Source organism: Anabas testudineus, chromosome 10 (genome assembly GCF_900324465.2).
Source record: "Anabas testudineus chromosome 10, fAnaTes1.2, whole genome shotgun sequence".
In the NCBI taxonomy this organism is placed as follows: domain Eukaryota; kingdom Metazoa; phylum Chordata; class Actinopteri; order Anabantiformes; family Anabantidae; genus Anabas; species Anabas testudineus.
This window is the reverse complement of record NC_046619.1, coordinates 23,292,108-23,316,448: the sequence shown is the minus strand read 5'-3', so window position 1 is coordinate 23,316,448 and position 24,341 is coordinate 23,292,108. Positions and strand designations below refer to the sequence as shown.

The 24,341-nt window shown below is 41.4% G+C and overlaps 1 protein-coding gene across 1 annotated transcript; it reads right to left on the bottom strand.

Moving 5' to 3' along the window:
• Positions 1 to 767: 767 nt before the first annotated feature.
• Positions 768 to 21,015, bottom strand: csf1rb (colony stimulating factor 1 receptor, b). Its single transcript, XM_026358527.1, has 22 exons — positions 20,959 to 21,015; positions 10,096 to 10,371; positions 9,530 to 9,835; positions 9,292 to 9,428; positions 9,043 to 9,205; positions 8,520 to 8,901; positions 7,920 to 8,035; positions 7,681 to 7,789; positions 7,051 to 7,205; positions 6,814 to 6,923; positions 5,984 to 6,110; positions 5,613 to 5,717; positions 5,415 to 5,525; positions 4,926 to 5,085; positions 4,726 to 4,799; positions 4,550 to 4,638; positions 3,902 to 4,024; positions 3,699 to 3,810; positions 2,596 to 2,695; positions 2,399 to 2,525; positions 2,242 to 2,314; positions 768 to 2,157 (listed from the first exon to the last, which is right to left on the bottom strand). The coding sequence occupies exons 1-22, from the start codon at positions 21,011 to 21,013 to the stop codon at positions 2,090 to 2,092; spliced, it is 3,078 nt and encodes a 1,025-aa protein (XP_026214312.1). The 5' UTR covers positions 21,014 to 21,015; the 3' UTR covers positions 768 to 2,089.
• Between the last annotated feature and the right edge of the window lie 3,326 nt (positions 21,016 to 24,341).

Below are 24,341 nucleotides of genomic sequence, written 5' to 3'. Positions count from 1 at the left end.
TTACAGCTCCTCCAGCCACAGCTCCACCACCCACAGCTTCACCACCTACAGCTTCATCAGCCATAGCTCCACCACCTACAGCTCCACCACCCACAGCTCTATCAGCCACACCTCCACCATCTATAGCTCCCCCACCCACAGCTCCCCCACCCACAGCTCCACCACCCACAGCTTCACCACCTACAGCTCCATCAGCCATAGCTCTACCACCTAGAGCTCCATCAGCCACAGCTCCACCACCCACATCTCCATCAGACACAGCTCCACCAGCTACAACTCCATCAGGGATCAGATCAGAGCTGACAGAAAATAAAGTGATCAGCAGACAGAACTGATCCAGCTGCAATAATAAACCAATAAGAACATTGTTGTCAACTGTTTTTTTTACTGGACAAATAACAATAATAATAATAAAATTCTCAATTTTTAGTCTGAATTTAATTTTACAAAAGTACAAAACGTGAAATGATATACATCAGTGACATAACATTTTTCAGATTAGAGACAATTGAAAACAAGTTGAAACTGTGTAGCAGTCAGAGTTCTGACAGTTTACTGAATAAAGATAATAAATGAATAATAATGAATAAAGATGAAGCACCAAACTCTCAGTTTACTTCTAGACCTTTAATCTGAAATTTTGCCTTATTCCTGTGGAGAATTTGTTAATGACACAAAATAAGAGTTTTAATCACAAAACTTACACATGATTTGAATCTTCAACAACATATATACAACTTTCTAATGAGGAACAAAATGCTGAGTTGAAATTTTGTACATTTGAAATTTTTGTTGTGCGTCGTGAAACCTGTTCTGCTTAGTTTTTTTTTTTTTTTTACTAAGAGTTTTTATTGAACATAGCTGATCAATAATCATTTCCAGTTATTAATAAAAAATTGGTTTGTGGTTTGTAAAAAAAAAAACGTTTATTGTCACTCAGAAATGATATCTGGTCATTTTAAAAACCTTTCTGCCAAAAATATTTAAGAACAGGTTTTGAATTTATCAAATTACTCAAACGATCTCAATGATTTTAAACCGTGTTTTAACTTCAACGAGCTGCTGCGACGTGACGTTGATCATAACGGAGCGTGTGCAGAGGTGTGTGTGGCTGTTGTGACACAGTGAACAATGAAAAAATGAAATCTGTCCACATGTTCCTGTTTACACTGATTTCACTGAATCTACTAGAGGAAAGTACTTTATTTACACTACCATTAATGTGTACATTTGTTTTAGTCTGATGCTGTGTCTGATGGTGAAGAGTCTTTATTTAATCATACGTCACAAAGCAGTGCACACTTTCCAGAGGTACCTGTAGTAACTGTGAACCGTGCAGTATTTCTAATGTGATTTTGTATAAATGGAGTGTAAACAGATTTACAGTCACCTTTCACTGGTGGAAAGTAACCAAGTACATTTACCCAACTCAAATTCTAATAATAATTCTAATCAACACAGTGTGTCAGGGGTTAAAATAAGCTGCTTCATTAAAGTGCTCCTTCGCACTTAAAAAAAACATAAAAACAAAAAACTTTTCTACCCTTTCATTCTCACATCTCTTGAAACAAACACTTTTTTGATAGCACTTTGCTTTGATGTTGTTTCTTCTTGACTTAGATTTTGTTTGTTTGCCTTGTTCCTCACTTGTAAGTCGCTTTGGATAAAAGCATCTGCTAAATGACTAAATTTAAATGTAAACACATGAATCTATCACTAGTTCTGATTCAATTACATCAGATTAACTGATTCACTGACTTTTACCATTTTTATCTAACCTTTTACTTCTGTACTTTCACTTTACTAACATGATGCTTACTGAAGTAAATGAGATACTGAGTACTGGTTCTGAGGCTTTATATGTAACTCTGTTTACACACAGATTCCAAAAGCTGCTGATCGGTGTGAATGAGACCCCACTTCACACATCTGTTCCCCTTGTGAAGCTCGACAGATTCAACAAAAGTCAGAAGAAAATTTGATAAAGGTGTTTTAGGTTTTTACAAATCTCTTCTGATGTGACAAGATCAGATCCTGTTGGATCCAATGGAGTCTTCACCTCATCAGTCTCATGATTTTAACTGGACTATCAGGACAGCTGGTAGATGTTTTTCATCACTGGCTCTTTCTTTTTATTACCATCATCTTCCAGGTGCTCTGAGAGGATCGGGACAGGAAATGGAGTCAGGTTTACAGGCAAATAAAATCCTCAGAGCTGCTGACATCACCTACATTAATTACCTTCTTCTTCTCTTCTCTTCAGCGTCTCCTCCTCTTCTTCTTCTCTGCACTCATTGATGTTGTTGTACGTCAACTTAAGAGACAGGAAGAAGACGAACAACGGTTAAAACCTATCAGACACAGCTGAGGGCATAGAAACTGCGAGGTCCTCACTCACCTGGCGGCTGTGACGTGGTGATGTGTCAATATTGGAGGGGAGGAGCCTGCTGATGAGCTGACCAATCATCCTAAAGGTTGGTCTGTCTGTGGGTTCCAGACACCAGCAAAGAGTCATCAGCTGATACCTGAGAGGACAGGTGTGTTAGTTTCAAAATAACTTTATCAACCGTGACATGAAGCTGATGCTCTACTCACATCTCTGCTGGAGCAAAGTCTGGCTGAGACATGTGGCGCCCAACTTTGATCATCTTATAGAAGTTGGTATCCACGGCAACATTTGGATATGGACTTTTACCTGGACACGTAAACACACAGAGACACATCAGCTACTAATCCCAGACTGCAATGCTGTCACAAACATCCACTCGGTGGTATAAATTATTAGTTTGAGGTTTAGTCCATCCATCCATCCATTTTCTTCCGCTTATCCGGGGCCGGGTCGCAGGGGGAGCAGCTTTAGCAGAGATGCCCAGACTTCCCTCTCCCTAGACACCTCCTCCAGCTCTTCCGGGGGGACACCGAGGCGTTCCCAGGCCAGCCGAGAGACATAGTCCCTCCAACGTGTCCTGGGTCTTCCCCAGGGCCTCCTCCCGGTGGGACAGGACCGGAAAACCTCCCCTACGAGGCGTCCCGGGGGCATCCGAAACAGATGCCCAAGCCACCTCAACTGGCCCCTCTCGATGCAGAGGAGCAGCGGCTCTACTCCGAGCTCCTCCCGGGTGACTGAGCTCCTCACCCTATCTCTAAGGGTGCGCCCAGCCACTCTGCGGAGGAAACTCATTTCGGCCGCTTGTATCCGCGACCTGGTCCTTTCGGTCATGACCCAAAGCTCATGACCATAGGTGAGGGTAGGAACGTAGACTGACCGGTAAATCGAGAGCTTTGCCTTTCGGCTCAGCTCCTTTTTCACCACGACGGACCGGTACACCGACCGCATTACTGCTGCCGATGCACCAATCCGTCTGTCAATCTCACGCTCCCTATTTCCCTCACTCGTGAACAAGACCCCAAGATACTTAAACTCCTCCACTTGAGGGAGGATCTCCCCCCCAACCCAACCATTTGAGGTTTAGTTTAGAACTAAATTTATGTCAGACTGATTGGATGGGGGCATCTCCATAGTGACAGCCACTGAGCCTCACGTTCACTTTAGTCAGTAGAGACTCTTCACAAACCAAGCAGACGTAATAAACCTGAAATGTTTTCCACCAGGTGCCCATAATGGAATGTCCAACATCAATAATCTGGTCTACATCAGAGCTCTAATGTGATTGGAAGTTGACCGTTGCCGTGGTTACCCAGAGAGAAGATCTCCCACAGTAAGACTCCATAAGACCAGACGTCGCTCTGTACAGTGTAAACGCACTGAAAGATGCTTTCTGGAGCCATCCACTTCACTGGCAGACGGGCCTTTCAAAATAGAACACAGAAAGTTTCAAAATAAAAAGGCAAACAGTAAACATAGCACAGTGTCGTACAGGTGAGTGAAGTTGAAACTCACGTTTCCCTGAACAATGTAGCTGTCGTCATTACGAATGTCTCGAGCCAAACCAAAGTCACAGATCTTTGCTACGCGGTGATCGGTCAGCAGCACATTCCTGGCTGCCACGTCTCTGTGGATACACTGAGACAGGCAGACGGGTGAGAGACATAAAGGCAGGTGGGAGGCAGACGGGTGAGAGACATAAAGGCAGGTGGGAGGCAGACGGGTGAGAGACATAAAGGCAGGTGGGAGGCAGACGGGTGAGAGACATAAAGGCAGGTGGGAGGAAGACGGGTGAGAGACAAAGGCAGGTGGGAGGCAGACGGGTGAGAGACATAAAGGCAGGTGGGAGGAAGACGGGTGAGAGACATAAAGGCAGGTGGGAGGAAGACTGGTGAGAAACATAAAGGCAGGTGGGAGGAAGACGGGTGAGAGACAAAGGCAGGTGGGAGGCAGACGAGTGAGAGACATAAAGGCAGGTGGGAGGAAGACGGGTGAGAGACATAAAGGCAGGTGGGAGGAAGAAGGGTGAGAGACATAAAGGCAGGTGGGAGGCAGACAGGTGAGAGACGGGTGAGAGACATAAAGACAAGTGAGACATAAAGGCAGGTGGGAGGTTTTTCTGCAGATTATAATCAACACTGAGCTGAACTTTTGTTTTCTTACATTCCTGCTGGACAGGAAGTCAAGACCCTGAGCCACATCGTAGGAGAACCTCATGAGGTCGTAGACAGACAGACTACCTGTCACCACACCTGAGAGACAGACAGAGAGTTAGACAGCTCTGACCTCACAGAGACCGAACTGCAGATAAGACTAGTGTGCTCAGATGAGGTTTTTACCCTGGTGTGTTTGTCCTGGACTCAGGACAGGCTGCATCTCCTGATAGTCGGAGCAGCATGAGATCCCGCTGTCACTGCAACACACATGACTGGATGTTACTGATGAGCTGATGTCTGTACTCTACCTGTCTTTACCTGAGATAAAAATCTAAACACTGAATACATCTGTCAGGACAGTTTTCTAGTAGAATCATTGTCACCTCCGCAGCCTGGCCTGCTGGGGAGACATGTTCTTGTAGAACGCCTCCTCCTCCACTTCATCCACACTCAAAATGGACGCCACGAAGTCCTGAGCATGAGACCGCAGGAAGTTAAGCAAGTCGCCATGGCTACAGTACTCCGTGATCATCAACATTGGGCCTGGGTGGTGTCAAAGGTCAGAGGTCAAACAGCTGATATCAGAATAATCAGGTTTGGTCACTAAAGGACAGACTTTTGTGTACTAGAGCAGTACAATGATTAGGATACAGTGTAAAGATTGGACACAGCTGCAGTTTTAATTTAGATTTAAAGTTCTGGATGAAAACAACCCAACCAAGATGTCTCTCAGGGCTTTTGTTTCCTCCTGTAGATACAAATCTAAAAGAATATCAATAAGCTGTAGATTTAAAAAAAGAAAAAACTGTGTAGATGAATCCACATCTGATGTTGGACTGTTGACACTGATATTTAATATAAATTGGCCTCACCTCCTCGAGTGCAGGCTCCCAGCAGGTTCACGATGTTGTCATGGTAACCAAGATGGCTGAGGATCTTCAGCTCTGACATCAGAGCTTCACGTTCCTCCGAGTGAGCGCTCGCTATCCAGCAACAAATCATAGGATGTGATCACTGCAGTAACACGTCGAATGTGTAAGGATGATGAGGATGAAGGTTCGTGGACTCACGTTTCAGCATCTTGACGGCTACTCTGGTGATGTTGTTGTCAGTTCCCAGACCATACGCTGTTGCCTCGACAACCTTCCCAAACGCTCCTGAACCTAAAACAGCACCTGATACCCAGAAAGGTCAAATGTCAAGAACCCAGAAAACACCTGTTTTTTTATTGCCACGTTACAGAAACAAAATCAGATCTTTGCAGCAAGGTAAGAATAATCAGTCAGAAAATCTCTGATCTCGTAATTAAATGATTTGTGTTACAAGTAGCAACACAGTAATAAACCACTGTTGTATGGGAGTAAAAGAATACCAGAAGGTCAAAAAGCTGAACTGAACATCATCATTGCAGCTCTTGGTTTTAAACCCGACAGCTTCGTACCAAGGCAAAGTTTGTCTCTGGGAAATTCCCACTTGTGGTTGTACGGTAGTTGGGTGGGGTCAACAAAGGTGTAGTTGTTTCCATTGGTGCTCTCAATGATCTTCCAACGAATTTCATATTTGGGTTTCTGAGACAAGAAGAACAGAGACATGATGGACAACAATGATGGACAACACGGTAAATGTTTATTGTGCAGTGGTGACTGAACTTAGCTGTTTCATACAGTTAATATGTCACAGGGAATAAAAAAGAGCAGGTAGTGTTTTATAGTTTACAATAACTGGTTTAACACAGCATGTTCACACACATTACAGATGATCTTGCTTAACTCCGGAGCGATGATGATGATGATGATGTAAAGCCGGATCTGTACATGTTGATTCCATAAATTTTTCAAACGTATTAAATGTGTCTGTTTTGTGTCCTGTTTTCTGGTTCCTGGACCAGCCATGACTTTCATTCTTACCTCATCACACTAAATTCTGTTGAGTCACTCCCTTGTGACTGTTAAGAACTAATGTGTTCGTTGCATGGGGCCCATGTTTCAAACGTGGAACTTGTCAGTTCCACAGCTCAAACTCAAAAACAGTTTTTACAGATAAATCAGTTGTGGTTGTGCATTACTGGTCAGTACTTCTTATTCTGTGTTTCGTATTTTCATGTTGAGGTTTTTGTATTTGTATAGAGCTCCTGGTTCCTCCTAGCTATAGTAGCACCATTATCTACTGCAGCAATTTCCCCAGGCAGATCAATAAAGTATGCCATCATATTCTTTTCCCAGTTAATTAAACTCAGTCATGAAATAAATATATTTTGCTCAGTAAAAGAACCTGTCTCCACTTGTAAAACACGACCAACAGCAGCATGAGGAGGACGGCAGCAGCACTCAGGGCACCAATCAGAGCAGGAGTTAAGAACGCCAGAGGTGTTTGAGTCAAAGCTGAAATAACGGTCACAAGAAAATAAATAAAATAAATACTCAACTAAAAGTAAGCTGTGTGTAAGTTATTCAGCTCTACATTGAACAATCCATGTTTTTTTCCACAGCAGCGTTTTTTCACACTTACTGGGATTAAAGACGTCACGTGACTCTCCAAACTGATTGTAGGCAACACACTCCACAGTGACATCATCACCAGGTGAGGGAAGCTGGCGAGTCCTCTCCTCCTCATTCTCTTCCTCTGAGGCTGGTGGCACCTCATAGGTGAAGACATTTGCACAGCTGCAGCGAAGGTCAAGTGTGTGAGTTAAAATTTTTCTTTTGCACATTTTATTCTGTTTCTCATTTTATTTACTGTGCCTAAAACATTATGTAAAGATTAATGTAAGTGCAGCTAAAGAAGGGTTAGCATTGCAGCGTTTACTGTGTACCTGTATACAGAACACAAGTTTTCATGCATTTCATATAACATATATATTCAAGTACACATACTGTGGCCACCCCAACCAGTTGAGCTGTTCTGTTCTGTTCAGATTCATAAATTGTGACTGATATTAAAGGTTTGTAGTAGTTTTGAGAATGATCGTACTTGTTCATGTTCTCATTCAGGTCCTTGTCCCTAAAGTTCAGTGTGAATCTTATTTGTCTTCTGCTCTAATTAAGCTCTCGGATATTTTAAAGATTGTGCAGATTTCTTTTTACATGAACCTTGGAGCCTGTGGGTGGCACTGATGAACGTGGATCAGTTGATACATACGTGTCCTGAACGCCGGGACAGGTGTAGAACAGGATTGTTGGTGGTGGATATCCAGAGCTGCTGCAGGTCAGAGTATCGTTCTTCAGGGTGATGGCAGCACTCGGAGAACCTGAATAAATGTGTTTTATTAATGAGTTTTACACAGAGGATTAAACTGATTGAGGGACAAACACCATGCAGATAAATCATAGAAAAGTACATGATGATGACAAAGCTGAAGATGTAGAACAGTTTCCTACGGTAGATTCTGAGGTCGATGCTCTGTGAACCACTGAAGAACAAGTTTGAGAAATTGAATGAGTATCGACCTCGATCCTCCTGATAGACCCGTCGCAGCAACAGGCTCCCCTCTGACCTGGAACATCAAATGCACCTTTAATACCAGCAGTAGGCCCTATCCCCTAAACACTAACAATAAATATAACACCTTAAAGACAAGACATTCTTACACTAACAAGACCAAACATAAAGGATGACTTTGTTTTCTCTACGTGAACCAAATACAGAATCCAACAGTCTGACTTAGCTGATAAAGATAACTGCTAACTACTATTACAGCTTTACTTTGCAAGTCAACTGAAAACACCTGTGTAATGTCTTATTATCCTGTTGATTATGAGGAAGGTTCCTTTGACCTTGATGGTTCACCACTTAACTCTAGTTCTCCTTTCTCTGAATCTCTGAGGTAGTGAAAGTAAAATCACCATACCCACTATAGCAAGGTCAATAAACCGAGTTATTCTTCTTCTTGCAACAGATTTTTTCTGATTTGCAGTAAAGATCTGATAATTGTAGCATTTACCTGTGACCACGGTAGCCATTAGGCATAGCATGCTAACCTGTAGCTGTTAGCGGTGTAGGTCTCCTGGTACACTGTGTTGTTGTAGTTCCTGACATGTGCTGGTGTTGTCCAGCTCTGGCTCCTGATTGGAGGATACGCCTCAATCACAAATGTCAGCATCACATCTCGACCTTCGTACACCTCCACTCTGCTACTACCACTAATGTTGGCACCACTGAATTTAATCACATCCATTCTACTGCTGTTAATGTTAGAAATAAGTTCCCCGTTTATTTCCAGTAAACCACTGCTGAAGTTAGCTTCTATCTCCAGTGGCATGCTGTTAGTTATGGGAAACACATTCCCATCCACCTCTATGGTGCCGGGGTTACTGATGTTATAATGTGTTGGCTGCAGATCCATTCTCAGGTAGGGACCATCTGATGAGGAAGAGGAAGAAAGTCTGAGCATTATAATGATGTTAATCTACAGTAGGATTAGACTGGGTTATAATGTCACTAACATTTATTCTGTTAAACTGAATATATTTTGCTGTTTTTGTTTAAACACAATCTTTGTACCCAGAACTGTGAGTTGTGTGGTTGCCGTAGCAGCTCCAGCCTCGTTCACAGCTGTACAGGTGTAGGTTCCGCTATGTTTCAGCGTGACTGCAGAAACAGTCAGAGTCTTGTTGATGTACAGCCGGTTGCTGCTAAAGCCAAAGCTGGTGCTCACGTCCAGGGTCTGAAACAACCCAACCAACCACAGAACATCAAGATGAAAGGTTTGTAAAGATCGTAGAGACACACAGGTGACCTCTCTGCTCTCACCTTTATGTTCGGGTGAGTCCAGGTCAGGTTGTAGAAGTGAGAAGGATTACTGGTCAGACAGGTGACCTCAAACCTTTCCCCTTGCATACAAATGAATTCTTCCTGACTGACAGACATTGAGGGAGGGTGATGCTGCCCTGAATACAGGTAGACAGACAAAAAAGGTGTACAAGTGTACAGACAGGTAAACAGACAAGTATACAGAAAGACAGCTGTGCAGACAGACAGTTATACTTACTTGGGACCACTAGCAGGTCCACAGGTGTGGATTTGAACTGTCTCCCACCCTTCCAACCTGAGCAGACATACTGTCCATTGAATGACCTCTGCAGGTTACGGATCAGAGCTCCTCTTCGGGGGTCAAAGGTCACATTCATGCCGGGAGGCAATCTCTGACCTCTTTCCCTATTGCTACCTTCTGATTGGAAGGTGAGGTTTTTGACAGATGGGTCGGTCACAAGACACCTGAACAGGAAGTCCTCACCTTCTTTGAGTTGAGGGAAACTGCGCGGAGTAACGAACACACTGAGGGAGTCTGATGAATCTGAGCAAGGGGGATTATGGGAGCCTGGAGTCAGTGTTAGTTCAAAATTGAGACTGCATGTAATCTAATTACTGTATTAAGATGAAGAAAAAAAAAAAAAACATAATTGATGTCAGTTAGTTATGAACATTTACCCGTAATAATGTACAGTTGTTTTTTCCTCTAGTGACAGGAAACAGATCAAACAAAGACTGAAAGAAGTACAAAATCCTGAGCCGGTTTGTGGACTGAGAGTGTAGAGTTATTCAATTTGGTCTTACCTCTGACATACAGATGGATCCATGTGTGTAAGTGTCCCAGGCTCTCGTTGATGTACTTGCAGCGGTACGTCCCAGTGTGCCTGGGGTGTGAATTCACGACCTTGATTGGGTTCAACAATTTATCCTGGAACAGCAGTCGAAACGCTGTGCTGTACCAGTGGACTGAATTGTTACCATAACAACCGAGGGAAAAGGGGGAGCCAGCAGTCAGAACCACCTCCGTTTGGTTTGGCAGGAAGTTAGAGTTCAGACGGATCAATGTGGGACCTGGATCACCTGAAAACAGGGAACAGTAACATGACAAACTGTACAGCAACACTTGATTTCACCAACATGTAATGAATATTAGGCAATGTCAGGACGTGGTGGTATCAAAAAACTGAAAGAGGGTAAAGATGGTGAATACTGGACTTCTATTTATCAGGACATGTAATTGACCTAAACTATGAAGAAAGAGATAAGATCAGAAGAGATTTTATTTAGCAAATGATCTTATTAGGATGACTGGTGTTCATGAAGAAATTAATTATTAGCATGTTGCCATGGAGAAAGTATCCAGATGTTCAGTATAATCAGGAAATGATAATCAGGAAAATATATTTAGAGTATTAGAAATACTCATAATATACGAATACAAGAGTCCCTTGAGTCCCTCTTTAGCACTGTTTTTATATTAGTTGCTACTCATACAGTAAAGTTTAAGCATTATTTTATTGATGAATTTGTATTTTCTCAACAGATTGTTTATCCAAACCTCATGATGATTTATGATGATGATGAGACTTTTTAGTTTAACGCTTTCAGACACAAACTTGACGATACTAGTTATAATAGATAATAGTATCTTATTTGGCCTTTAAGTAATGTCATAGCCCTTTATTTGAAAAATTCTGGAAGTGCTGTTTTTCTTATTGCTGTCACAAATTAGGAGGGGGAACGAGGCAGGAATGAACTTAAAACAGGATTTATAAAAGGTAACACTACAAAAACAGAGAACTAAGAGGGGTGTCAACCGACACTACAAAAACCAGACAGGAAAATGCGAAGACAAAGTGACAACGTAAAACTACCAACATGGCAGAGGACAAAGTAACAAAACAAGAAACCAAAGAACAAATCAAAACCACTGCTCAATGGCAGGAAAACACTCACTGAAAAACAGGTAACAATTTCCAAAGTTCAGAGGGGGGAACCAAGTCCAGAGAATCCAGGGGGGAAGCAGACAGGGCTGAGGAGGATGAGCAGGAGCAGGCAGGTTCAGTAACAAGCAGGGAACACAGGCTGGAAACAGGTTGGGGAATGAAGGCTGGGAATGAAGGCTGGGAATGAAGGCTGGGAATGAAGGCTGGGAATGAAGGCTAGGAATGAAGGCTAGGAACAGGCTAGGAACAGGTTAGGAACAGGCTAGGAACAGGCTAGGAACAGGTTGAGACATGACGACGATCTGACAGGGGGAAAAGGAATGAGGAGAGTTTTTGTAGCCTGATGGGGACACAGGTGAGTCCAATGTGCAGCTGATTGCTGGGAGCAGAGGGAGAGAAGTGGCTGGTGGGCGGAGTCCAGAGAGAGAGCAAGAGAGGAAAACCAAGGCCGGCCGGGGCCAGGCCGAAAACATGACAATAGCACTACAAATCCAGAATATTTTAGGTCTTTCTACTGTTCGATTAACGCCTGTATGGGTGGGTATTAGCTGTGACTTGAAACCCACAGGTATCATATGTTAATTGTATAAGGAGATGGACAAGTTAGTGTCTGCGAGCCAACACAAGAGAGGTTTACGCAAAAAATAAACTGATGTTTTGCAAATTGAAACTGTAAACAGCCAAGAACAGGACCCTGAGGAACTACTGTCATTATTATGTATTGTCACTTTAGTCTGTTGGATAAAGAGAACACCATGGTATTACTAAGTAGTAATACCACAGTGATACACAGTAACGCCATAGTACAATACAATTCTGTCTAATACAGAAACACTAAAATCAGGTGGATGATACAACATGACTTTATTTGTAATCAGAGGGAAGGAAGCTGCAGATACAAACACAGATTAATTCACAGTGAATTACAACATTAAAGAAGATTTTCTGTTTCCTGGTAACAGTTTGATTGCTCATATCTGTTTACCTCTATAGCGGGTTTGGTAAAGGAATTGGTTTTAGAAACTATTTCCAGATTATAGATAATCAAAACAGTTTACAACGTTGTAAATCTATTAGAAAACTGATAAAGTGAATCATCCTCACTGATTCACTGACTGACAGCAGGTATGTAAGTGTTTAACTGGTTAATAACTGATGGTCTCATTAGCTGGAATAAAATCTAAATCACTGGCTGAGTAAGCGAGGATACACCATATTGACTGGTTGAGAAGACTGTCATTAAAAACAGAGGATCTCATTGGCTGGCAGTAGCAGGTTTCTTGGCGAGTTCCTGCAGTTGGGTGGCGATGTGGGACGTCTGCAGCAGTAAGGCCTGGTGGTTTTCCACCAGCAGACTCTGGTGACGAGCCATGTTCTGCAAATCTTGGATCTGCTGGGAACCCTATGGAAACAGGTGAGATTAATTAAACTGGGTCAGACTGAATGAGGTAATAAACAGATGTCTTTTTAATCAGACTCAATCAACAAGTTTATTGGGGCAATTATTTGTGTAGCAGCACAGTAACACATGACAGAGAAAACAAGACAAGTCAACCTAAAGTATACAGTGTGAGGGGTGGATGCTTTCATTTTCTCATTTACCATATAAAGCTAAGACAAAAGCGAAGATCTAAACTGAAATTAATATGAAACAAAACTTACACATAAAATGTAAATAATATTAATCTAACCTAAACTAAACAAACAATTAAGTTAAACTAAGTTAAGTTAAACTAAGTTAAGTTAAACTAAGTTAAGTTAAGTTAAGTTAAGTTAAGTTAAGTTAAGTTAAAGTTAAGTTAAACTAAACTAAACATCAAGTAACCTAAACTAAGCTAAGCTAAGCTAAGCTAAGCTAAACTAAAATAAACCTTAGATTATCCTGAAGTGAACCCACCTGAGCTTCCAGCATGCTTAGCAGTTGGACCACCTGGAGCTGGTTTTTGGAGACCTCTTTCTGGACCAGAACCAGCTGCATCAACAGATCCAGGATCTTCTCCCTCCACAAAGCATCCTGCTTCTGATCCTGCACTAGGTCCAGGTGTAGTAGTTTGGCGGTGGAGCTTGAACTGCCGGGGTCACCTTCTGATTGGTCAGGAGACTGAGCAGCGCCCATTGTCATGGCAGCGGGCGGGTTGTCATGGTGATTACCTGCAGTGAAGACGACTGAAGTCAAAACTTCAGTTTTACACGTACAGGATTCGTGTTTCTGTGATTTTCAGAATAAAAGTCCTCCTAAAGGTCCAGTACTGGCTATGGCCAGTGTTTGTCCATCTTCGTTCAGATTCACAATTGCTTGTTTTTCACCAATAGACACACCTTGGCAACAAAACACACCTGTTAGGCACACGTTCCAGTAATTTTGTTCACATGAAAAAAGGGTTGATTCAAACAAAAGGTGTTGTCTTCTAAGTTGTGTATGGGATCCAGATGTAAACACCTGGAAATAAAGGCTGAAATGTTATTCTTTCATCTCATATTCCTCTTTTGATGTCAAACCCAAATGTTTTCAGTCTACAGCAACAATAAAGGAACTGTCCTCAGCGTTCCTATGCTTTTGGAGTAGTGTACTGTATGTAGTAAATATGATTTATGTCCTGTAGGGTGCTGAAAGAGACAAAACCTTGTTTTTCCTTAATGTGTTCACTGACCTCAGCATTCTGGTTTTAACTTAGGATAAAAATGCCAATAGACCCAAAATCTGGTTAAACTATACTGTTAAGTATCATGTTGTGTGACGCCGGACACCTTTTAATCCTGCAGGGTAGAAAAATCCCATCAAAACAATGCTTACGCAAAAATCACCTCTTTACACAGATTCAACATGTCACCATATCTTCACACTGTCAGCTGATGTTCAGGAGTTCGAATGATCACTGCACTGATCAATAATCACACAGATTTGATGGCAGCTTTCATGTGACCGTTGAAGATTCACGTCACAGAGTTTCACAATCAGAGCGTTTCTGTTCTGACACAAAACAAGAAGTGAAACCAGTGTGTGTGTGTGTGGTCAGCAGTTGTGCAGCATCCATCTGCTGCTGTTGGACAAAGTTCTTCCTGTTCAGATTCAGTGACAGCGGGCCCCTGGGCACATGTAAGAGGCCCCAGTATTGCACAGTGGATCAGGAACCACAGACTGAAACTGACCCTTTTTACCCTTTTAGCTTTAATGAAATTTCTAGAACTGCCTTTTTCACCTGAGGAATATTGATAATATTAGGAGCATCCTGTACCAAGATGATGCTGAAAAATTAGTCCATGCATGTGTTACTTCCAGACTGGACTACAGTAATTCACTACTAGTTTCCAAACTCTGCAACCAGAGTTCTGAGGAGAGAATATATTTTTTCTACATTAGCTTCTCTCAATTGGCTCCTTGTAAAGTCCAGAATAGTAGGGTTAATGTAATAGAGTTTAAAACACTTCTCCTCACATATAAAGCACTTAATAAACAGGCTCCATCTTATCTTAAAGACCTCATAGTTCCATATTTCCTCTGCAGAACTCTCTGCTCTCGGACTGCAGGTCTACTTGTGATTCCTAGAGTTTCCAGATGTAGAGTGGGAGGCAGAGCCTTGTAGGAGGCAGACTCTCCTCTTCCTTGTAGCGGTATGTCTCCAGAGTCCAATTACTGGTCCTACCAATCTGCCCAATGTTTTTGTTGCTTGTTGTTTTTTTTATAGCCTGCTGTTCTTTTCTCTCTCCTCTTTCCACTCACCACAACTTGCCGATGCAGATGGCCACCCAACCTGAGCCTGATTCTGCTGGAGGTTTCTACAGTGTTTGAGTGTAAGGGTTTTTTCTCTCCACTGTCTCCTGGTGCTGCTTAGTGGGGCTATTGGGTTTTCTATATAATTCTGTATACAGTTATATTTTGTAAGGTTATAACACTTAAACACTGTACTGTGCCTTGAGATGACGTTTGTTGTAAATTAGTGCTGTACAATTCAAATGTTATTACATTTAATTGAAATATGTGAGATAAAAAACATAAAACCCATTCAGTTAACTATAGTGGAACATGACTCAATCTTAAATACAGTGCCTATAACAAGTCTTAACCCCCTCAGATATTTCATCCTTTTATTGACATTAAATCAGTCATGGTCAATAAAGGTTGGTGACTCTGACAAAAAAGAAAAATACCTCATTAAGTGAAAACTGTTTTTTACAAAGTAATGTCAACTAAATAAAATATGTAAGGTGAAATCAGTGTTGGCATTAATATTCACCCCTTTCAGGTCAGTATTTAGTAGATGCAGCTTGGGCTGCAATCACAGCATGGAGTCTGTGTGAATAGGTCTTAATTAGGCTTGTACATCTGGACACTGGAATTTTTGCCATTTTTCTTTGCAAAACTGATCAAGCTCTGTCAGGTTACGTGGGAATCGGGTGTGAAACAACCCTTTTCAAGTCCATCCACAACTCGGCCATTCCAGAATATTCACCTTGTCGGTAAACCATTTCTGTGTAGCTTGCGCTGTATGCTTTGGGTCATTGTCTTCTCCCAAGCCGTAGTTGTCTTGCAGACTGAGTAATAGTGTCCTCCAGGATTTGCGGCATTCATCTTACCCTCTACTTTAACAAGCCTTCCAGGGCCGGCTGCCAAGAAGCATCCCCACAGCATGATGCTGCCACCACCGTGTTTAACAGTGGGGATGGTGTGTTTGTGGTGATGTGTAGTGTTTGGTGTGTGCCAAACATAGCATCTAGACTGATGGACAAAAAGCACCATTTTGGTCTCATCAGACCAAAGAACCCTCTTCCACTGGACCATGGAGTCTTTCACATGCATACTGGTGAACTCAAGTTGTGATTTAACATGAGTTTTCTTCAACAGTGTCTTTCTCCGCCACTCTCCCATAAAGCTTTGACTGCTGAAGAACCCGGTCAACAGTTGTTGAGACTGGTATGTGAGGACATGTGCCATTTCTTGATGATGGATTTTACTTAACTCCAGAGGATGTTCAGTGCCTTGGAATTGTTTTTGTATCCATCCCCTGACTTATACTTTTCAGTGACCTGTTCTCTGAGTTGCTGAGTTCATGTTGTAATGGTAGCCAGGAATACTGAATAACCAGTGACTGGACCTTCCAGAGACAAGTGTCTTTATACTACAATCACTTGAGATGCATTCACTGCACTCAGGTGATCTCCATTTCACTAATTGTGGAACTCCTAGCACCACATATCTGGACCTCTGTTGGATTAGGTCAGTCATTTTAAAGGGGGTGAATGTTAATGCAAACACTGATTTCAGTCACTAAAAGGATTAAACATCCAAGGGGGTGAAAACTAAAAAGGCACTGTATCTGTGTGGAAAAAGTATGTGAACCCATCAGTACCAGCTGTGACCCCTGTGTACCCTTCTAAGTGTTCGTCAGCCCTGCTCATCGTCTTGCAGAGATTTTAGTTCAGACTCCTACAGATCAGTGTTTCTGTAGGATTTGGGTCAGAAATGTAACTTCCTAAACATTATACATTATTCTCTGTTTCAATCTTTCTTTGGTAAAAAAACACTTGTGTGTTTAGAATCATTGTTTTGCTGCAGGATCCACTTCCTGCAGGGCTGCAGTTCACAGATTTGACACTTTGACATTTTCCTGTAGAAGTTGTTACAACAACTCAGAATTTACAGCTCCATCAGTGAAAAGTTGTCCTTGTCCAGACCATTACGCTGCCGCCACCATGTTTCACAGATGGATCAGGTTCTTATACTGGATGTAGAGTTTGGTCGTCACTAAACAGAACAGCTTCTTATTCAAGACTAAAAGTTATACTTTCGTCTCATGAGTCCACAGAATTTTCTCCCAGCAGCTTCTGGTTTTTCCACGTGTCCCTGATCCACCTGTAGTCGGGCACTAATGTTCTGTTTGGAGAGCCGCAGCTTCCTGCAGGTTTGACATCAACACCACTGTTGTTCAGTTTTCCTGATGGTGACTCATGAAGGCTGATGTTATCCACTGTCAGAGAGACCTTCAATTTTGCCGACATTAGTCTGAGGTTCCTGGGATCTCCTGGACTATGACACACCTGCACTTGGTGTGATCTTGTGTGGTCAACTAGTCCTGGGGACGAGATCAACGGATGTTCTGTATGAGAGTTGACTGGTGGAGTCCAGACACTTCACAAACTCTTCTATAACTGTTTCCAGCTGCTAAGCATCAAAACTCTTGTTGTGGATCAGACTTTGAAGGTGAAGACTTAGATTTCTCTTCTTTAACTAAATGTGGACCTCCCGGACCCACACCTGATCCTCATTCTACTTACTGAAACACCCGACTCTCATGTCCCACAATCTTGCAGACTCACATGTAATCACTTTCTGTGCAGAGCAGAGCTGTAACCATTAAAATCCCTCTAAAAAAAGATTGCTCTATAAGTGATTGCTCCAAAGTCCACAGTCGTTCTTCTGTACAAGTTTATCTAAAGACAACATCAGGTTCCAGACTCAGTGAATTCAGTTAGTGGGTCTCTTCCACAGCTGCAACATTGTTAAACTAAACTTTTGTATCATTAGTTTCTTTCAACTCAATAATAAGCAGTAATTTGATACTAAAACACTTTAACTACGATCTAGACCTGATTCGATGAACTCAGGCTGCTAAAGCCTTGTTCTTGCTTTAGACACAACAATACATCTTTCTACAGAACAAGGACTTTGGACCTTGTCTCTTCTAATGAAGTGACTTTAGTATCTATGTCCAACATGAAGAGGAGGAGCTGCTACAGCAGGAACCAGTGTTCATCTGGTTAAAATCTTTATAATCAGCAGTACATGAAGAAAAGCATGCTGGGAAACTCGGAGTTTGTCAATCTGACCTTTTAAAAAAATTAATCATAAACAAATTGTGAAACTGTGTCAGTTTATCCGGATTTCAGAACCACAACTGAACAGACTGATCCGCTTCTGAAAGCTCTGTGGAGCAAACAGGAGGAATCAGCTGTGTTTTGTTTACAGAACAAGTCACGTGATCTCTCATCCACTGTAAATACTCTACCCAACACCTGCTGTGTTCACACCTGGACTCACACAGACATTACGTGGACTTCATATGGGGGGCCGCAGGATAAAGTCCGGTAATTTCTGCATGTTTTTACAAAAGCGGATTCTGAACCCCCTGCTTCAGGATCCACAGATTCCTGTCTGTTCTGGTTCTGACTGTTTCTATCATTATCATTATGATTATTTATAATTATGACTTTGTGGTGTTTGAATCAACTAGAAATTGAAACAATTTCAAACATCAACAGTTTCATTGTTCATTGTTTGTGGATCACAATCAGAAAAAATGAAATAATTTGAAATGTGAATCCACACATTTCATTACATACATTATTCATACATTAAGGTTTGATTTAAAACTAGTTTCGGAGGGTGAAACTTTGTTTCTGCACATTTCTCTTTTCAGGAACAGAAACTTTCACTGTTCATGCAAAGTTGGTGAGTTTTATCATCAATAACAAATAAGTGATAAATAATCTGTTTGAGACCGGAGACGTGGACCCGTTAGTCCACATCGAGTTTCATCAGTAAAACTGAACAACGGCAGAAACCGGTTCTTGAGTGATTCTTAGTTTGGTTATTGATCAGGTCTGAAAGTTATTTCGGATAAAACAGGCACTTGAGGTTTTTCCAGAAACACATCAGGGTTTTGGTTTTTGAGAAAGTCATGCAGTTGGGGGGGGGCGGGGGGGGGGGGGGGGGGTGTTCTGTGATGAAACCTTAGAGAGTCAGGAAACACATTTTCTACAAGAGGGAGAGAGCACACACACACCCAAACACACACACGCAGTGACACACACACACACACACACATACACACACCCAGACACACACAGAAACACACACACACACACAGTGACGCACACACACACAAACACACACACACACACACACACACAGTGTTTCAGTGGGTTTAGGGGGGGTTGGGTGTGTGTGTGTGTGGGTTGGGGGTGTCTCATCCCACTTCCTCGTCTGACTTCTTCTTCTGTGGGAGTGGTGGAGGAACTGGTTACCACGGTGACATGTTTACATGCCCTCCACCACCATCTGCTAGTATTTTAGTATTTGTAGTATTTGTAGTAGTATTTGTATTTGTTTAATTCAAATACTTTATTCTTGCACTATTGATTGTTTTGCACTACAAGTACTTCTACTGGTAGTGGAGTAAATTTGGAGACAAGTACTTGTACTAAGTATGTTAGTATTGTTTCTGCTGTGTACTTCTGCTGCCTCAGATAAAAACACTCCCATGGTCCTGGTCCTCCTCAACCCACATAGTCGGCAGATGGTCTCTGATCTGAATCTGGACTCTATAACTCTTTAAGTGAGACAGAATCTCAGTGCAACCAGACTCACTAACACGTGGTCTCACACATGTCAGCTGACGGTACCTGGATTCTGACCTGGACTTCGCCAAGTCACCATCAGGGTTTAGAAACCTGCATCACACTGAGGCTGGATCCAAACAAGTCAAACAAAGACTCTGTGGTAAGATAAACGGACTAAAGAAGTCTCTGACACCTTCTGGGCCCCGGTGACTCAGTGCAGGTGTCACTTCTCCTCTCTCTCATCCTATTTCTGTCCTTCACACAGCTGTGGACTTTTTCAACATCAAGTCTTGTTGGGGAAATTTGTCACACGGACTTTTTGAAGACGTCAGTTTGACTTGTTCTGGTCTCCAGGACCTCTGGACTGCAAAAAGTTCTCCCCGAGAACCACATGTGGACCAGTCCCTCACAGGCGCCTTTTACAGTAACACAGCACAATAATGTACAACAGGACTCCTGTGTACTGTAGTACTGCAAATAACTACCAGGCTGTAGTGTTTTCTCTAAATGTGTTATTGTGTTTTTCTTGTCCATGGTACTTCCACCTGTATATTATGTATATAGTACATTATGTCCGTAGTACATTCACATGTACGTTATGTGCGTAGTACTTTTACATGTACATTATGTCTATAGTAGTACTATTTTGTACCAAACAAGGACTTCAGTTTTCAGCCCCCAAACGCTCTCACAACCAGCAGAACCTTTGACCTGAGTCCATTAGTGAATAATTACATGTTATTTTGTGCTCTGCTGTTGTTCTGCATTTAAAGTTTAATACAGGTCTAATGCTCAGTGTAGTCCACAATATGGTTTATAATCTGAAATTACATGTTTGAATCCAGATTCATGTGTTTGAATCCAGATTCATGTGTTTTTAATACAGGTTAACACGTTCTTACTTGTTTTGATGACGGTTCAAACTGAGAAGAAAATGTTGTTTGGTAAAAATCTGATAAAGTTTGAGTTTAGACACAGATTAAATGTTATTAAACATTTAATCTTAAATTATTGTTTAAGTTAAAGATTATTCATCTGTGTGAAGATGTTTATAGATGTTACTGATGGTTTTATATTACATAACATTACTTTATAAATTAGTTTGTCAACAGCTTATTTATTTTAATTACACAGCATTTATTCCTTGTTTATTCATGTTTAGTTTTTTCCTTCACATGTGAATAAAGATAATTGACCATTAACGAGGCTTTAATATCTAAATAATTAGACCAAAAACTACTTTTAGTTTTGTTTCATTGTTGCTGTGTATAAAGTTGATCACATTGATCATTGGTTTTGAACAATCAGATTTAAGCACATTATTAACGGCTGATTAAACATTAATTAAACATTAGTTAACAAGCAGTTCGAGCAGTTTTCTGACCGTGAGCAGAGCAGCAGCTGAGGATGATCAACAGCAGCAGAGAATGGACCAGCATCTCTCTCTCTCTCTCTCTCTCTGTTGTTGTTCAGACTGAAGTTGAACTGAATCTGACACAAACTTCCTCTCAGATCCAGACTAACCTCCACCCACAGCCTCCACCCTCCACCTCCCCCACAAGGCGTCAGATTCAGATCAGGTTCCAGGTTTCGGTCCCTCTTGTTTGGTCTTCTGATAAAACCATTTCAGAGGTGGACTTCAGTGAGACTGGTCCACTGCTCAGAGACTCACAGGGACCCAGTTTGGACTTGTGCCTCCATCCTTCATGTTGTAGAAAATCAAGTTTCAAAAATAAAAGTTATGAAAAAGTTAATTGAGTAAATGAGTTAATTTAGTATTTAACTCAGTGTTCAGTGAAACCAGAGAACAATGAACCTTGTTACCGTATTGAACCATCATTAACTAATGTAGTTTCAGAATATTTACATCTGAACCTGGGTTTTAGAAAAGACTTCATCAGTTCTATTGGTTGAATTCTTCTCTTCAGTGGAAGAACCATGGTCAAGAATAAGAGTGTTTTTTGGGAAACTGCCAGTGAAACTGAGCTGCTGGGATGAAGATGGTTTGACTAGTTCTATATCTTCTGCATAACATAATTAAAAGACAAAAACATTTTATTTACTTTTTATTTCTACTTTTACTCGACTTTGTCATATTTTGCAAAAGATAATAATAATCAGAAAATTCTTTATTAATTGAATTCAATTCTATTCTATTTTATTTTATTTTATTTGTATAGTGACAAATCACAACAGAAGTCATCTCAAGGCTCTTTACAGTGTAAGACACTGTATAAATTTAACTGTAAACAGAATTATATAGAAAGACCCAACAATCCTATTTGAGCAAGCTTTAGGCAACAGTGGAGAGGAAAAACTCCCTTTAGAGATAAAAACCTCCAGCAGAACCAGGCTCATGGAAAGAGGAGAGAGGAAAGAACAGGCTACAAAAACAACAACAAGCAGCAAAAACACTTGACAGGTTGGTAGGACCAGTAACTGGACCAGTAACTGGACCAGTAACTGGACTCTGGAGATATACAGCTCTAGGCCGAGGATACCTGCAGAGGAGAACAGAGAGAGGGAGACAGAGAGGAGGAAATACAACTACAGGAGAGAGGAGACACAAAGTTAATGACATGAAATGGTGGCATTTGAATGGGGAGAGGAGAAAGGAGAGAGGAGAGGAGCTCAGTGTATCAGTAGAGGTCCCCCAGCAGACTAACCTATAGCAGCAGAACTAAGAGATGGTTCAGAGTCACCTTATCCATCTCCAACTTTAAGCTTTGTAAAAAAAGGTCTAGTCTTAAATGTAGAGAGGGTGTCTGCCTCCAGAACCTGAACTGGGAGCTGGTTCCACAGGAGAGGGGCTTGGTAGCTAAAGGCTCTGCCTCCCATTCTACATCTGGAAACAAGTAAACCTGCATTTTGAATTCAATTCTGGATTTAACAGGGAGCCAATGGAGAGAAGCTAACTTAGGAGAAATATGATCTCTCTTGCTAATTCCAGTCAGAACTCTGGCTGCAGCATTTTGGATTAACTGGAGGCTTTTTAATGAGTTAAACTATTAATAATGAATTACAATAGTCCAGTCTGGAAGTAACAAATGCATGGACTAGTTTTTCAGCATCACTTTGGGACAGGATGCTCCTAATTTTAACTTTAATGTTTCCCAGGTGAAAAAAGGCAGTTCTAGAGATTTCTTTGATGTATGAAGTGAAGGAGATATCCTGATCAAAGATAACTCTGAGATTTCTTACAGTATTACTTGAGGCCAGTACTAAGTCATTAAGGGTGAGAACATGATTAGACATAGTGTCCCTGAGATTTTTAGGCCCAAACAAAATAACCTCTGTCTTGTCTGGATTTAGGAGAAGGAAATTGGAGGACATCCAGGCCTTTATGTCTTTTTAAGCAGCTTGAAGTTTGATTAATTGATTAGTTTCTCCTGGTTTCATAAATAAGTATAGCTGGGTATCATCTGCATAGCAATGGAAATTTGTGTTTCCTAATAATATTGCCTAAGGGGGTCATATATGGAGTGAAAAGTATTGGTCCAAGCACAGAACCCTGTGGAACTCCGTAGTTAACTTTGCTGTGCATGGAAGATTCATCATTAACATGTACAAACTGAAATCTATCTGATAGATATGATTCCCAATGACATGTTCCAGTCTGTGTAATAAAGTGTTGTGATCTATAGTGTCGAATGCAGCACTAAGATCTGACAAGACGAGTATAGAGAGTAGTCCATTGTCTGATGCTAGTAGAAGATCATTAGTGACCTTTACCAGTGCTGTTTCTGTGCTATGATACTCTACTCTAAATCCTGACTGGAAATCTTTATACAAGTTATTACTGCGCAGGTGGTCACATAATTGTTTAGAAACTACCTTTTCAAGAATTGTAGAGATAAAGGGCAGATTGTATATTGGTCTATAATTTGCTAAAACCCCTGAGTCCAGAGTAGGCTTTTTGAGTAGGGGTTTGACTACAATAACCTTAAAAGCCTGTGGTACGTAGCCTATTTGTAAGGATAGATTGAGCTGATCTAATAGGAACGTGCTAGTCAACTGCAAGACAGCTTTGAGGAGTCTAGTCAGGATGGGGTCTAAGAAACATGTTGATGGTTTATGTAACCCTGCCGCTGCATTTTTCAGCCCATTTTATGTCTGAAATCTCGCAAGAACCAGCTATTTAAACATGGCGGCGCTTCACTGTTAGTGCGTGGAGTAAGAAAGTTTGGAGCTGCTGCAGGTAGGCTTCCAACCGTCATAACTTTTTGTATGATTTGGTTAGGGTTTTTGTTTGCTTAGCGTGGGCACTAGCTTCACTCCCCAATCACTTGCATATATGTATTAAGTTATGTAACACTATAATATAATGGATTAATTGTTGATTTGATTTGAATTGATTGTTTAGAATTGTCTGGTTGGACAATTGTATGTTTGAATAATTATGTCTATTGTGACAATAATTTAAACCTTAAATCATGTACATGTAGAACTGAATTTATTGATAATATTGATAGAATGTGTATACTGAATAATAGTACTAATAGTTGGTCCTGTTTTGTACAAGCCAGGCTTCTTATCCTTGTCCAGGAATCTTTCCTACCCTTTCCTCTGGTTTATTTTCTCTTATGGGTTCCATAAGATGGCAAGCTACCACTAGGCCTCGGGCCTGAAGAACCAGACCAGGAGAACTGACAGCCACACATCTGTCAGTGCGGTAGGAGGCGCTGTTGCCTGCTCTCCCAATCACCTAGCATTTCCTCCTGAGGCTTTTCCAGTCTCAGTGCCATGGACTTCTGCCCTGGCAGTTCT

Bases quoted from the DNA above. Each gene is read 5' to 3' on its own strand.
- csf1rb (XM_026358527.1), bottom strand. From the start codon at position 21,013: ATGCTGGTCCATTCTCTGCTGCTGTTGATCATCCTCAGCTGCTGCTCT. The intron at 5,086-5,414 runs GTGAGGCCAATT...GACACCACCCAG, and splicing joins GGGAGCCTGCACTCGAGGAG to GCCCAATGTTGATGATCACG. The intron at 2,315-2,398 runs GTGAGTGAGGAC...CTGTCTCTTAAG, and splicing joins CACCACGTCACAGCCGCCAG to TTGACGTACAACAACATCAA.